At 34.1% G+C, this 13,153-nt stretch overlaps 2 protein-coding genes across 2 annotated transcripts; one reads left to right on the forward strand and one right to left on the reverse strand.

The window, feature by feature from the left end:
- Positions 1-600: 600 nt before the first annotated feature.
- Positions 601-6,718, reverse strand: LOC145610220 (protein SRG1-like). Its single transcript, XM_081665513.1, has 4 exons — positions 6,362-6,718; positions 4,555-4,802; positions 3,586-3,919; positions 601-1,058 (listed from the first exon to the last, which is right to left on the reverse strand). The coding sequence occupies exons 1-4, from the start codon at positions 6,611-6,613 to the stop codon at positions 801-803; spliced, it is 1,092 nt and encodes a 363-aa protein (XP_081521639.1). The 5' UTR covers positions 6,614-6,718; the 3' UTR covers positions 601-800.
- Positions 6,719-9,042: 2,324 nt separating this feature from the next.
- Positions 9,043-12,192, forward strand: LOC145610758 (uncharacterized). The gene is made up of 3 exons (XM_081666057.1): positions 9,043-9,114; positions 11,003-11,449; positions 11,713-12,192. Exons 1-3 carry the CDS (start codon positions 9,043-9,045, stop codon positions 12,190-12,192), a joined length of 999 nt encoding a protein of 332 aa, XP_081522183.1.
- The last annotated feature ends 961 nt before the right edge of the window (positions 12,193-13,153 follow it).

Consider the following 13,153-nt stretch of genomic DNA (forward strand, 5'->3'; position numbering starts at 1 on the left):
TTTAGTGGAATTTGTTTACCCAATAGGGCCGAGGTTTTACTTCTAGCTAAGCACTGGATGGTTTCCTCGTAAAACTTGTTGTGTTCTTTAAGTTCCTTTTATGTTTTGTTTTTTATTTTCGCATAAGTTTCACGATTGGAACCTACTACCATTCACCCCCCTCCCGTAGTAGTTCATCTAAACTAACATGATTGATTGGATTGGAGTACGTCGTCTAATTAGCTTAGAGGTTGAATGTCGCTTTTTATGTGTACGTAACTTGTAAGTTTTGCGTTTGTAGTAGTAAGTCTTGTTAGGACTTATAAGCTGAGTTGTAATAATGTATTATTAAATCATGCATGCTCATCTTCCTAATCATAATATATTATTATGTGTATCATGTTATGTGATTGTCTGTTGTATGTGATGCTTAGCTTTAATTAATGAACTTTCTTTTCATTAACTTCATATCTATCTAAAACTTACCTCTTATCATTTTTTTTGTACAATCTAAATTCACATTGATTGTTAATGAACAACAATCAGATTTTGAAACAGATAAATGGACTTAATATTGATCTAGGTATGTATACATTGACCTTTAACATAATTGTCCTTTGAAAAATAGGTAAATGATAGAGCGTAAAAGCTAATAGCAGAAGTTATAAGTGAAATACTACTGTACCTTTATTACACTGATTGACATGTAATTTTCTGATGCATTTATCAAATGCTTAATTATTTGCGCATATATTATTACATACGTATATAATTATTAAACTCAACCTTAATTGTTGTCAATAATACGTATGTAGTCGTTACTATACATTGTGTTCATTGATCCTCATGACATCAAGGTAGGATTTCCCGTCAAGAGCACGATCAAATAAACCCTTTAAGTAATCAGTCGCGCTTACCCGTTTAAATCGAGCAGGAGTACTATGCGTAATTAAGCTGGGAATAGGGCCTATATCCTTGTAAAAAGCAGGGCTGTGAAATGCAGCAACTGATATTCTTTCCTTTGTTTCATTCACTACTGCCCGGTGCAATATGCTTTTGTATATTCCATTGCTGATAATCTTCATGCATGCAAAAATATAAGAATTAGAAAAATTCTGTGAAATATTAACTGCCAGTTTTATACGTGTTAAATTTTCTAATGTCGGAAATAGAAATTTGACTTCAGAATATACTAGGTTAGATCCCGTGCCATGCATGGTGATCATTATAGATTATTGATAGATAAGTATTATAAACATAAATTAGTCGAGGAATAATCAAAGTATGTGATATGTTAAATTGGTATTTGCAAGGCTAATTGTAGTTTCTAATACACAATTAAAATAAAAATAGGCAAAAAATCTGAGCAATGTTTTTTCTTTTATAAAACAGATCACAATATATTTTTAAGAATACAATTTTTGGTTTATAGTTATCCAATTTTATTGTTTTAGAAAGATTTGTGAAATCTTTTTATTATAAATATACTACATTAATATGGAATATGTACAACAAATAAAATTATTTTTGAAATTAATTTGTTTCCTTAATTAATAGATTTTTTATATAAAAAAATAATAACTAAGGACACACCAGGAGATGACATGTGTCATTGCTGGTGTGTCTTTTAGTATATAGTATTGATTTGTGAAATCTTTTTATTTTAAATATACTACATTAATATGGAATATGTACAACAAATAAAATTATTTTTGAAATTAATTTGTTTCCTTAATTAATAGATTTTTTATATAAAAAAATAATAGCTAAGGACACACCAGGAGATGACATGTGTCATTGCTGGTGTGTCTTTTAGTATATAATAAAGTATTGATGATTATACTCCATACATCCATCTCTAATATATTAATTTCGATACATATGCGATAAATCAAAGATGTATAAATCTACCTGAAACAAGTCATTAATAATCTGTCATCTTCAATTTGTCTTTCATTATCTATGAGTCTATGAAACATTGGATATTAACATATTTAGTTTAAATATGTGTGAAAAATAAAATAAAAATCAAAGGATTTTTTGTCGAAAACTACCCATTTAAATACTACGTAATTCTTGTGAGAGCTTGTATTGGTTTTGGTGATTTGTGAGGGTGGTTTAGGAGGTCTTTGAATTTGAGGTGGGTTGAGGTGTTGTGGTGGGTCAAAATGGTGCGGTGGTGGGGTGGTGATTGATGAGGAAGGTGGCACTACTAATGGGAAAAGTGACGTGACTGGCACGTGGGTGGTCAATATCGGAGAAATTAGTCAACGAAAATTTAGTAAAGGGTATTATTTTACAACATTTTAATTTTAATAGGTAGTTTGCTACAATATTTTTTATTAGGTAGTTTTTCACAAAAAATGGTTTTTACTTGTTTTTAACCAAAAAAAAATCCAAAATAAAGTTATATAGTAGTGAGAAAATATGTTTAAATTAAAGTTAATAATAATGTTAATTTTGAATATTATATATGGATATTATTATAGCTTAGGATTCTCAGATCAGGGTATAACAAAAACAAACCACCTTAGATGGCAATGGATTAATGAAATCTTGGCTTAGCAAAAGTATGAAGTGATTAAATAAAAACTTCATAAACATTAAGAAATTTTGACATTTGCTACCAGGAAAAACACTTAGATTCACATTTGCTACCGTTTAAATTTTTTTTTTTTTTTTTACTTTGCTACCACCTAAATTAGAGTTTGTTAGAAATCACTACCACTTGACGGAATCCATTAGGATTTCCGTTTTGTTTATTTAAAAATAAAAAATAAAAAAACCCAACCAATGCACCCCACTGCCACTGCCACCCCCTCCCCTGAACTGCCACCCCTCCCCCGCTGCCGGCGCTCGACTCCAAAAGATTCGGCTGGCGCCGACGACCTCACCCCCTCCCTTTTCCCCACCCTCAAAGCCAACCCCCCCTCCCTTTTCCAACCCACGAAGCCAACCCCCACCGAAATCAGCCCCCCTTCCCGTTATCCCCATGGGAAGCGACCCCCCCTCCTCTTCCCCCACCCAAAAACCCACACCCCTAACCCTAAACCACCACATGGTGGTTTTAGTGTGGTGGTTTAGGGTTTAGAGGTGGCCGAAAAGGGTAGGAGAAGAGGAGGGGGTCGATTCTGGTGGAAAGAACAGGGAGGGGGCTGAATTCGGTGGGGGTTGGCTTCGGTGGGTGGGCGAAAGGGAGGTGGGGGTTGGCTTCGTGGTGGGGAAGGGGAGGGGGGTTAGCTTCGTGGGTGGGGGAAAGGGAGGGGGTGGGGTCGCCGGCGCCGACAGGAGTTTTGGGCATCGGCCGCCGGCAGGGGGAGGGGTGGCAGTTGAGGGGAGGGGGTGGTAGTGGTGTGGCTGGACGGTGGTTCGGCCCCTCTGACGAAAATTGTTAACGGTGTAAGGCATGGGTAGTAATTTCTAACAAACTCTAATTTAGGTGGTAGCAAAATTTTAAAAAATTTTGAAACGGTAGTAAATATGAATCGAGGCGTTTTCCCTGATAGCAAATGTCAAAATTTTCTAAACATTAATATAATTTGTCATAAGAATTTAGAAAATGCATGATCAAATATAATTATATAAATGATGAGTGTAGTTGCTTACCTCCAAGATATCCCCTATGTTAACCACAAAGGCATTAGGGAGGGGATTAATAGGAACCCATTTGCCATCTTTCTGTATTTGAAGACCTTCAACTTCACTGAATTGGAGAAGGATAGTAAGAGCAACGCCATCCGAATGAGGCGTTAAACCGATGACCTTTTCAGGTTGCGGACATGGTGGATAATAGTTCATCCTCAAAGATTGATGCGCTTCCTCATAATCTCCAAACACCTCTCTCATTGTTTCAGTGTCAATCTTTAGAGCTTTTGACATGCAATCTAGAAGCTTCATAGCCAATTTTTGCACTTGGATTGAGTAATTTTCCGTAGTATCCCTATGTTTGGAATTGTCATCAATAAGTATTCAACCACGTACAATACAATTTTCTTATAAATGTAGAATTATGATTCATTAGCGATACCAGGATTCAAATCTAAACAGACTTGGGTCGAAATTTCATTTAGACATGTTCATTTTGCACAAATAAATTTTTATGAACAAAGGTGATATGACTAAAATTGTCGATCCTAAATAAATAACTATTAATCCTGATATAAATTTGATTCAGACTACACTTTTACTACCTTTAATCATAGTTATTAGGAATAATCCTTGACACAGATAGTTATATACGTGCGTCGAGGACAATAATTTATTTCATTCACTTTTAATTGTAACAATTTGACCAAATCTGTAAGAAATTTTAGGTCAAACCGTGGAATGAAGTAGAGTTGAAATTCAAAATCAAGTTAAATTTCCAACTTTTCACCACAAGCCTCCAAGTGTTTAACTCTCAATTTCCGTATATTCTATTTAACTGAAAACAAAAATAATAACATGTGGTGTACACTTTCCATAATTTAAACTTCTAGCCTAGTTTTTTTTGTGTATATTTTTTGCGCATTAGCATGATTGTATTCTAGTACGTAACGTAAAAAAGTTAAATGGTAGAAAAGTAAGGGAACGAACCTGTAAGGCAACGGTAGCATGGGAAGCAAGTTGGGTTTGCGTAGATGTTTAGGAAGTGTGGTCAAATAGAATATATCAGCCCAATCAAGTTTTTGGTCTTCAGATACAACGAATGCTTGCCCATATCCTTCCACCTCGCTTGGCGTTTGCCAATATTTCTTCTTTTCTTCGAGTGGTAGATTGAAAAATTCTTCGGTTTCCAACTTAAATTTCTCCACCAATGATGTGCCTATCCCATGGTTTATAAGCTGCACATAATCATATCATGGTGATTTCAAGATATGTAAAATTTGAAAAAAAAAAAAAAAAAATGAAATGAAGGTTCATCAATTCCATACTAATGTTGCACTAATTTGTATTCCGTATGTGAATTGATTGCGTTAGATTATGTAAATAATCTAGTATATTAGTATATTACGAAGTACTACGTATTAGTTTGTACTTGTATTTTACTATGCATCCCTATCCCTAATCTTAGCATAGTCTTGTATATATACTTAGGGGTGTCAGTTCGGATAATCAGATCGGGTCGGGTCTAATAAGATCTGGTCAATTTTTAAAATTGAGTAAGTCCAAATCTGTATCGGATATTTTTCGGATTAGTTTCGAATCGTGTCGGGTCGCATGTGCTTTTGACATCTCTATATATATACTACCTTACCTATCTACCCCAAAATAAATACTCCATATGTTATTTATTTACTCCGTGTTACTGTTACTTACACCTATTCATCTTTTTACACTATCTTTCGTATAATACTTTTTTTTCATACACTCATTACCTTTTATCACTTGTTCAGTTGTTCTCATCTACATTAATTCTTGTACAAAAGTGTAAAGAAGTAAGAACATTAAAAATAGAATAGACGAAGGTAAAAGGTCGTATGTCACGTAAATTGCACCATTTGCACGAAACATGCATTGAGGTCATTAAAAATGCCAAGTGGTGCAAATCACAAATTGTTGGGTTAGGTGGGTTTTGTTTCTTTTTGTTGGCCAAAGTTGGTGGGCTATTGAAATAATTGAACATTACCGAAGAGAAATATCTAATTGTCTTTAGACTTTAATTACTTTACGATATAAATATATAATCCTGCTTTTGTTTTTTAAATGACGGATCACAATAGATCATATCCAAGAAAAAAAAAAGTATAATCAGAGATATAAAGGATTGAATTTGTGTACATACTAAAAAACATGAAAGTCAAAATATTGTAACCAAAAATAAAAAATAAAAATCAATGGAGAAAGTATTATACATTCGACTTTATTCATATTTCACATTTAATTACAATGAAATTTATTTTTGTTAACAATACATCTGAACCTAGTCTAGACGACTAGACACACCTATATTTAGACACACTCTAATGTATTGGAAATGTAAATTTTCAAAGGAAAATGTTTCAAACATGGACTAAAAGTGTATGTAGTTTAACTTAAATAAAATCATTAGGGGTTATTAGATGTATTTATGTAATCAATAAATATAAGCCAAATCAGATTCAATTAGACATAAACACAAGGTGCAAATTAGAGCTTCTCATTGTGATATATTCGGTTCAAATAATAAGCTTAGTGAAAACACACCTTAAATAATCAACCACAATAATTAAACACATGTATGTTTGTTCATTAATCACTCATCAATACAAATAACATCATTCATGTATATGAATTAAACAGATCAAACCAGGATCACAAGTGGAGTCATAAAGGGTCACCTTATAAAGGATCATGCTATAGACTGATCTAATGAAATAGTGCATGTGATAAAGAAATAACATACAAAATCAAATAAAAGTACCTGGAAAAAGCCCCAATTTTGGCATGCTGAATGCAACTTCTCCAACTCAAAGCCATCTCCAGTGATCAAGTTTTCAAAGTTGATAATTGGAACTTGAAGATCATCATCAGTTTGTATAATCAAAGGGTCTTGATTAATTTGAACATATCTTTCTGGAACTTTTGCTAATGATCCTTTAGCTAGCTCTTGAACACTTGGTACTAATATTGATTTTCCTACTGTTATATGTTGGGTGTTATTAGCAGCATCCATTTCTTTGGTTTTTTTTTTTTTATTTTTATTTTTTTTTATTTTTTTATTTTTTATTTTTTATCTCACTATCATTAGGTATGCAAAAAATCCATACGTTTTATATTTGGTTGGTATATGAAGTGTAACAGAAAGTTTGTGATAGAATTGATTAATAATGATTTATTATGCATGAATCTGGCCAGGCCGCCTTCGTAATGGCCCAGCCGAAATAATTAGGCCTTGGACTTACTCTAGGAGCCCATATGGATACTACAAATTTACAATAGTTGTGATTGCGCACAGCAATTATTTATTTGCTTTCTAGATATCTATCAATCAATCACATAAATATATAATGCTAAAATATATTAAAGTATAAGGAATGATATGTGTCACTTTCTGGTATTGTTATTTTTCCTTTTAAAACATTCTTTTTCTTTTTTGCTAACAATCTTCTTTGAGTATATTAGTTAAATAAATATAACTACCATAATATTATTCTAATATATTTTTATATGTATCCTTTATGCAGAGTAATAAATATTTTCCATTATAGCTATTATACTTTGTTTTCCATATCTATTAATGAAAGGACAATCAATAAACTTATACTAAAGGCGAATATTAAATGACACATGTCACTGTATAATAGAAAAACTTCCCGCCTTTTTTTTCTTTCCAAATTCTTCTTCTAATTATAATTGTTACTATATCTAAATATATCTTAATTTACCATTTTAATGGATGAAGCTAATAATTTTTTTTATTTATCAAGAAATATTTAATAAAAGCGAATAAAAATTAACACGTGTTAAATTTAGGTTAGTTGATTTTCCACGAAGTTTTTAATTTAGTTTATTGCCAAATTCATTTTTAATTCACTATAATATTTTGTTTTCTACTTTACCAGCATATATATATAAATTCAAGTTGATTATTATTCCAAATCTTCAATATATTTTCGTTTCAAATTAAAAAAAAAAAATCTTCAATACATTTCATACAATGTAACATTTCCCTCTCAAATTCAATAATGAAATATTTTTGCAACAACTTATAGCTAGAAAATTTATTATTAAAATAATATGCATAATTTTTAATATAAATTTGTAAGGAGTTTATATAAATCATACGGGCATATATACAACCTAAAATTAATTATGAAGTTAGTTTTTTTTTTTTTTTTTAATTTAATTGAATATTGATCTTTGTCATACTTTTCATACAAAGTAAAAAATTCATCATAAAAAAAATTGCTGAAAAACATGAAATAAAATTATCTTATAAAATTTGGTAAATCCGTGCATTGCACGGGACCATAAGCTAGTATAACATAATGACGGAAGGGATCTTTGGTCGTTGGGCAAACACCCTTGAGTCAAACTACCTAACTAATTATCCACTAACCTGAGCATAATAATAAGGGTAATTCTTCCACAATGACAAAGGGAAATCACTAACAAGTCTTAAAGGTAATAAGCTAGGCCGAACCAAGGATTAGAAGTTTAAATACTCACTATTATAGACTAAAGAAATTACGTACAAAGGGAAGGAAGTGTTAGGAATAAATGAGGTTCAACACATACCAAGCTAATTAATCGATAAAATGGATGAAACATGGATCATACTTGGGGTGATAGAATGCCTTCTTCCAAAGCCACAACATTAAGCATTTCCTAGACTAAACAACTAACATGATAAGAAACAAAGTTTCAATGATAAGAAGTAGATTTCTAACTCGAGTTTGTCTTTCGATCGCTACGAAATAGCATCAAGCATAAGTAATTGAGATTTCTCACCAAAATTACTACACTAAAGCATTCTAATCATTGAAATAATGCAACCACATTCATGAAATGAGAAAAATCTATTTACACAAGAGAAGACCCACAACCCAACTCTATTTCTTAATGTAAGTATAGGAGTATAATCTAATAATATATTAATGGTTCCAACCGTTATACTCCCTCCATTACGATTTACTCGCAACAAAGAGGGAGTTTGCGGACTCCTAGGCAAAAGATGGTAAGTGTAATTAACAAAAAATAAGCGCATGTGTTTCGCATTAATCAACCCAAAAAAAAAATCAAATACAAACCACTGAGCACCTATCAGCATCACCGCCACCACCTAGCAGCAAACCACCACCACCACCTAGCACCATATCACGACCACCACCACCACCACAATTGAACCCAGAACCACGATTTCGACCCACCACTATCCCTAATTGCGCCCAAAACCACGATTTCGACCCACCACCGCCTCCGATTTCGACCCAACACCCTGATTTCGACCCAAAACCACGAATTTGACCCAGCACCACCCATGATTTAGCCTGCAACCCCGATTTCGACTCAGCTCCCAGCACGAACCACGAACCATATACAAACGAACCACCACCTATTACCAACCACCCACCACGAAGCCCGCAAACCCTCAACAAATCCATGGAACCTAGAAAACAATCAGATCCGAAAAATTACCAAGAGAAGGAAGAGATCAACAACCCCGATGTCTGGGTAAATAGAGCACCACAACAACTCTGATTTCTGGGTAAAGAGAGAGAGAAAGCAACGAAAACCAAGAGGATATCGATAGTGAGTTCCGGCGACAATAGATCGCCATGGTTGCGGTGGAGATCGGGGGAGATGAACAAAGAGAGAAATTTCTGGGTAAATATAGTGGAGTTGTGGTGGTAGTATGGTGGTGGTGGTGGTTGCCAATTAAGATGATGATGAATTTGGATGGAAGGTGAATGATTTTGGTAGAAATGTTTAAGTTAATTAATGTTTTTTTTTTTTTACGAGAAGTTAATTAATGTTAGGGTTTAAGTTAATAAGATAAAATTAGAAGTTTAGGGTTTGTTTGGCATCATTTTTCGTTTTCAGTTTCCAGTTTTTTTGAAAACTAAAAACCAAAAACAGGAAACAAGAAAAAGGTGTTTCCACTTTTTTGTTGTCAGTTTTCAAAATTATCATGAGTTTAATAAGTCTAAATAATTTTTGATTCATTATGTGACATATATAATGTACTTTTAAAAAACAAAAAATCAAAAAACAGAAAACCACAGCGATGCCAAACGAACCCTTAATTAGGGTGTTTAGAAAAAAAAAGTAAGGGTAATGTTGTAAAATCACACAAAAAACTTACCATAAAGGAAAATAAATAAGTTTGTTGCAAGTAATGTGTACCGGCCATTTTTAGTAATTGTTGCGAGTAAATCGTAACGGAGGGAGTACTTTGGTTGTTATTAGCAGCATCCATTTCTGTTTTTTTTTTCCTTCGTGATCTCACTTTCTATTAGATATGCTCAAAATCACACGTTTTATAATTTGGTTGGTATACGTAATGTATTAGACACTTTGGATTGTTTGGCAAATGGCTGTTGGCTGGTTTACTTGGCTTGTTTGACCAGCTGGAATGTTTGGCTGTTTATAATGGCTTTTAAAATTGGCTGTTTAAGCTGGCTGTTTATAAAAGTGTTTGGTAAATTAATTGTTGGTTGTTGGCTGTTTATTAGATAATTTGTGGGCCAACAAGCCAAAAGCCAACAAAAAAGCTACTCAAAGCAGCTTTTTCATTTTGGCTTAAAAGCCAGCTTTTTCGCTGATTAAAAAGCCAATTACCAAACACATTTTTTGGCTGTTTGACCACCTAAAAAAGCCAAAAGCCAAAAGCCAACCAAAAAGCCATTAAAAAGCCAATTACCAAACATGGCCAAAATGATACAAGTATAATTGTTTTTACTAGGCGTGAATAAGGCCAGGCCTTCTTTTAAATGGTCCAGCCAAATAACCCCTTAATTTTTTTTTTTTTTTTTTTTGACAAGAACCCCTTAATTTGATTTAATTCATACAGTGACTTTATAGACTAATTATGCAACTAACGCATCATATATATATATGTATATAAACCTTTGTATCTAATAACACACACCTCTTATTAATTAACACCACACCATCACCAATCGTTTATATGAAAAATTCAATATTTCCACACCTGCGCATTATAATTCTCCTTCACACTAGCTTAGCTAAAAAATCCAAGATATGCACTTATATAAAAATGTGGGATATCTAATTTAGTTTATATCACTTCTCCCAATCATATTCTAAATGTTGTGATTAAATTTTGAATGTATTAAGTTTTTATTTTCACTTTTTCATGTCATTGATCACATTCTCTTTCTTATTTTTTTTAAAGGTTGGAAATCATAGAAAAATGACGAAAATAATTTAACACACGAATCTTACAACTTTTTATTACAACTTTGTTTTGCATCATTTTACAACGTTTCTGTCATGCAACCAAGATACAAATATATAAATCACAATAATGTAAGGTTTGTTTTTGTTATTAAACATATGACATATATGTACTTAAGATGAATTGCATGTTTACTGGAAGGAGGTAGGACAACTAGTGTTGGATAGCGTTCATCAGTTCTTGAGAACGGGGAATATGCTCAAAGAATGGAATCAATCTCTCCTGGTCCTTATTCCAATGGTCAAGACCCCAGAGTTAGCTAATCAATTCAGACCGATTAGCTTATGCAACACAATCTACAAATGCATTTCAAAATGCCTGGTAAACAGGCTAAAGGTTGTTCTCCCGAGCTTGATTACGGAGAATCAAAATGCTTTTATCCCAGGAAGATACATGGAGGATAATATTCTCTTGAGCCATGAACTTATGCATCTTATCAATTCTAAGAAGGGGTCGAACTTCACAGCGGTCAAGATTGATATGTCAAAAGCTTATGATAGAGTAGACTGGCTTTTCTTACTTAAGGTTCTTCAAGCCTATGGGTTCTCAGGGCATTGGATTAGGATGATCTCACAGTGCATTTCAACAGTGAGCTACAAAGCTATCATCAACAGGAAAGTCACCGATCATTTCTTTCCAGAATGTGGTTTAAGGCAAGGGGACCCGCTTTCACCTTACCTATTCATCTTTTGTATGGACATCCTATCTAGAATGTTACTGCTGGCAGAGGATATAAACCAGTTCAAAGGCCTGAAAGTCTCAAGGAGATCACTTTCCATTTCACATCTCTTCTTTGCTGATGATGCAATGCTTTTCTTTAAAGCCAATGATGAGGCTTGTATATGTGTTAGGGACATCTTCAGAGGTTTGGTTCTGCTTCGGGTCAGCAACTGAACTTACAAAAATCATTCATCAAATCCTCCCCGGGGGTGAATGATAGTAAAAAGCAAGAGGTGAGAAGGATTCTAGCAATGGCTGAAACAGAGAACATGGGGATTCATTTGGGAGCTCCGATCGACATCTGGGGAAGAAAAAGTCACTCCTTCCAGTTCCTAGTAGATAAAGTCTCTGATAGGATTGTTTCATGGGCTTCCCTTTGTCTTTCACAAGCAGCCAAGCTGATTCTTATCAACACAGTTCTGGTTAGTATTTCAGCTCACGTTATGAAATGCCTCAAAATCCCACAGAGCATCACCAATAAAATTGATTCTCTAATATCAAGGTTCTGGTGGGCTAATAATGGGAATAAGGGCATGCGCTGGATTAAAAGAGCTGTCACACAGCTCCTGAAAAGCATGGGAGGACTCGGAATTAGGGGGTCTCGAGCTTAAATGACGCCTTTCTTTTCAAACAAGCAACAAGAATGCACCTAAATCCGCAACTACTATTGTCCAGGGTTTATACAGGTATGAAGCCCTGTGGTATTTGCTCAATGGCCATACCTTATGTCAGGAAAGGAAACTCCTCAATGGGGAGAATTGGGATTCAAAAGGCCATAGACACTTTCAAAAAAGGTTTTGCATGGAAAGTTGGTAATGGGAGCAGTGTTAAAGCAATTAGTATGCCGTGGGTCAATGGGGAGATTCCAACTGTTCACTCAAACCAAACACTAAGGGCAGCCTTGAATTGGAAGGTTGATGACTTTACTAATAAGGATACTTGCACCTGAAAAGTGAGAAAGGTAAGAGAATGTTTTGAATGGGGGAGTGCAAGGGAGATTCTTTCTATGGAGTTATCATCCAAAAATGAGGATGATTTTATATACTGGAAATTTCATCCATCTGGGAGGTATACAGTAAAAACGGGCTACTATTTTCTCATGAAAGAAGAGAAGCCAGGGTATGAAGTCATCTCCAACGATAAGGACCAAGAGTTCGTGAAACACATATGGAGAATGAATATTCAGCCTAAATGGAAGATACTTTTGTGGAAACTTTACCACAATGGGATTGCAGTCAAGGCAAACCTAGCCATAAGGGGCATACAGATAGATGAAACCTGTGGCAATTGTGGGTTAGACTCGGAGGATATTCAACATCTTTTCAGATTTTGTACTCTAGCGAAAGAGGTCTGGGAAAACAGTCCCCTGACAATTCGCTCTGACTCTGGGGGATATGGATCCAATCATATATCCTGTTGTTCAATAGCGAGGATGGAAAACATAGTAACCGTATCGTTCTATTTATTGCAACCTTATGGGGGCTATAAAGAACGAGGAATGCAAGGTGTTTCAACGGTAGTGGAGGAGGAGCAAGCTTAGTAACTGAATTCACCAACCAAGCAATGAATGAC

Source organism: Chenopodium album, chromosome 24, assembly GCF_948465745.1.
Source record: "Chenopodium album chromosome 24, dcCheAlbu1.1, whole genome shotgun sequence".
Taxonomy (NCBI): domain Eukaryota; kingdom Viridiplantae; phylum Streptophyta; class Magnoliopsida; order Caryophyllales; family Amaranthaceae; genus Chenopodium; species Chenopodium album.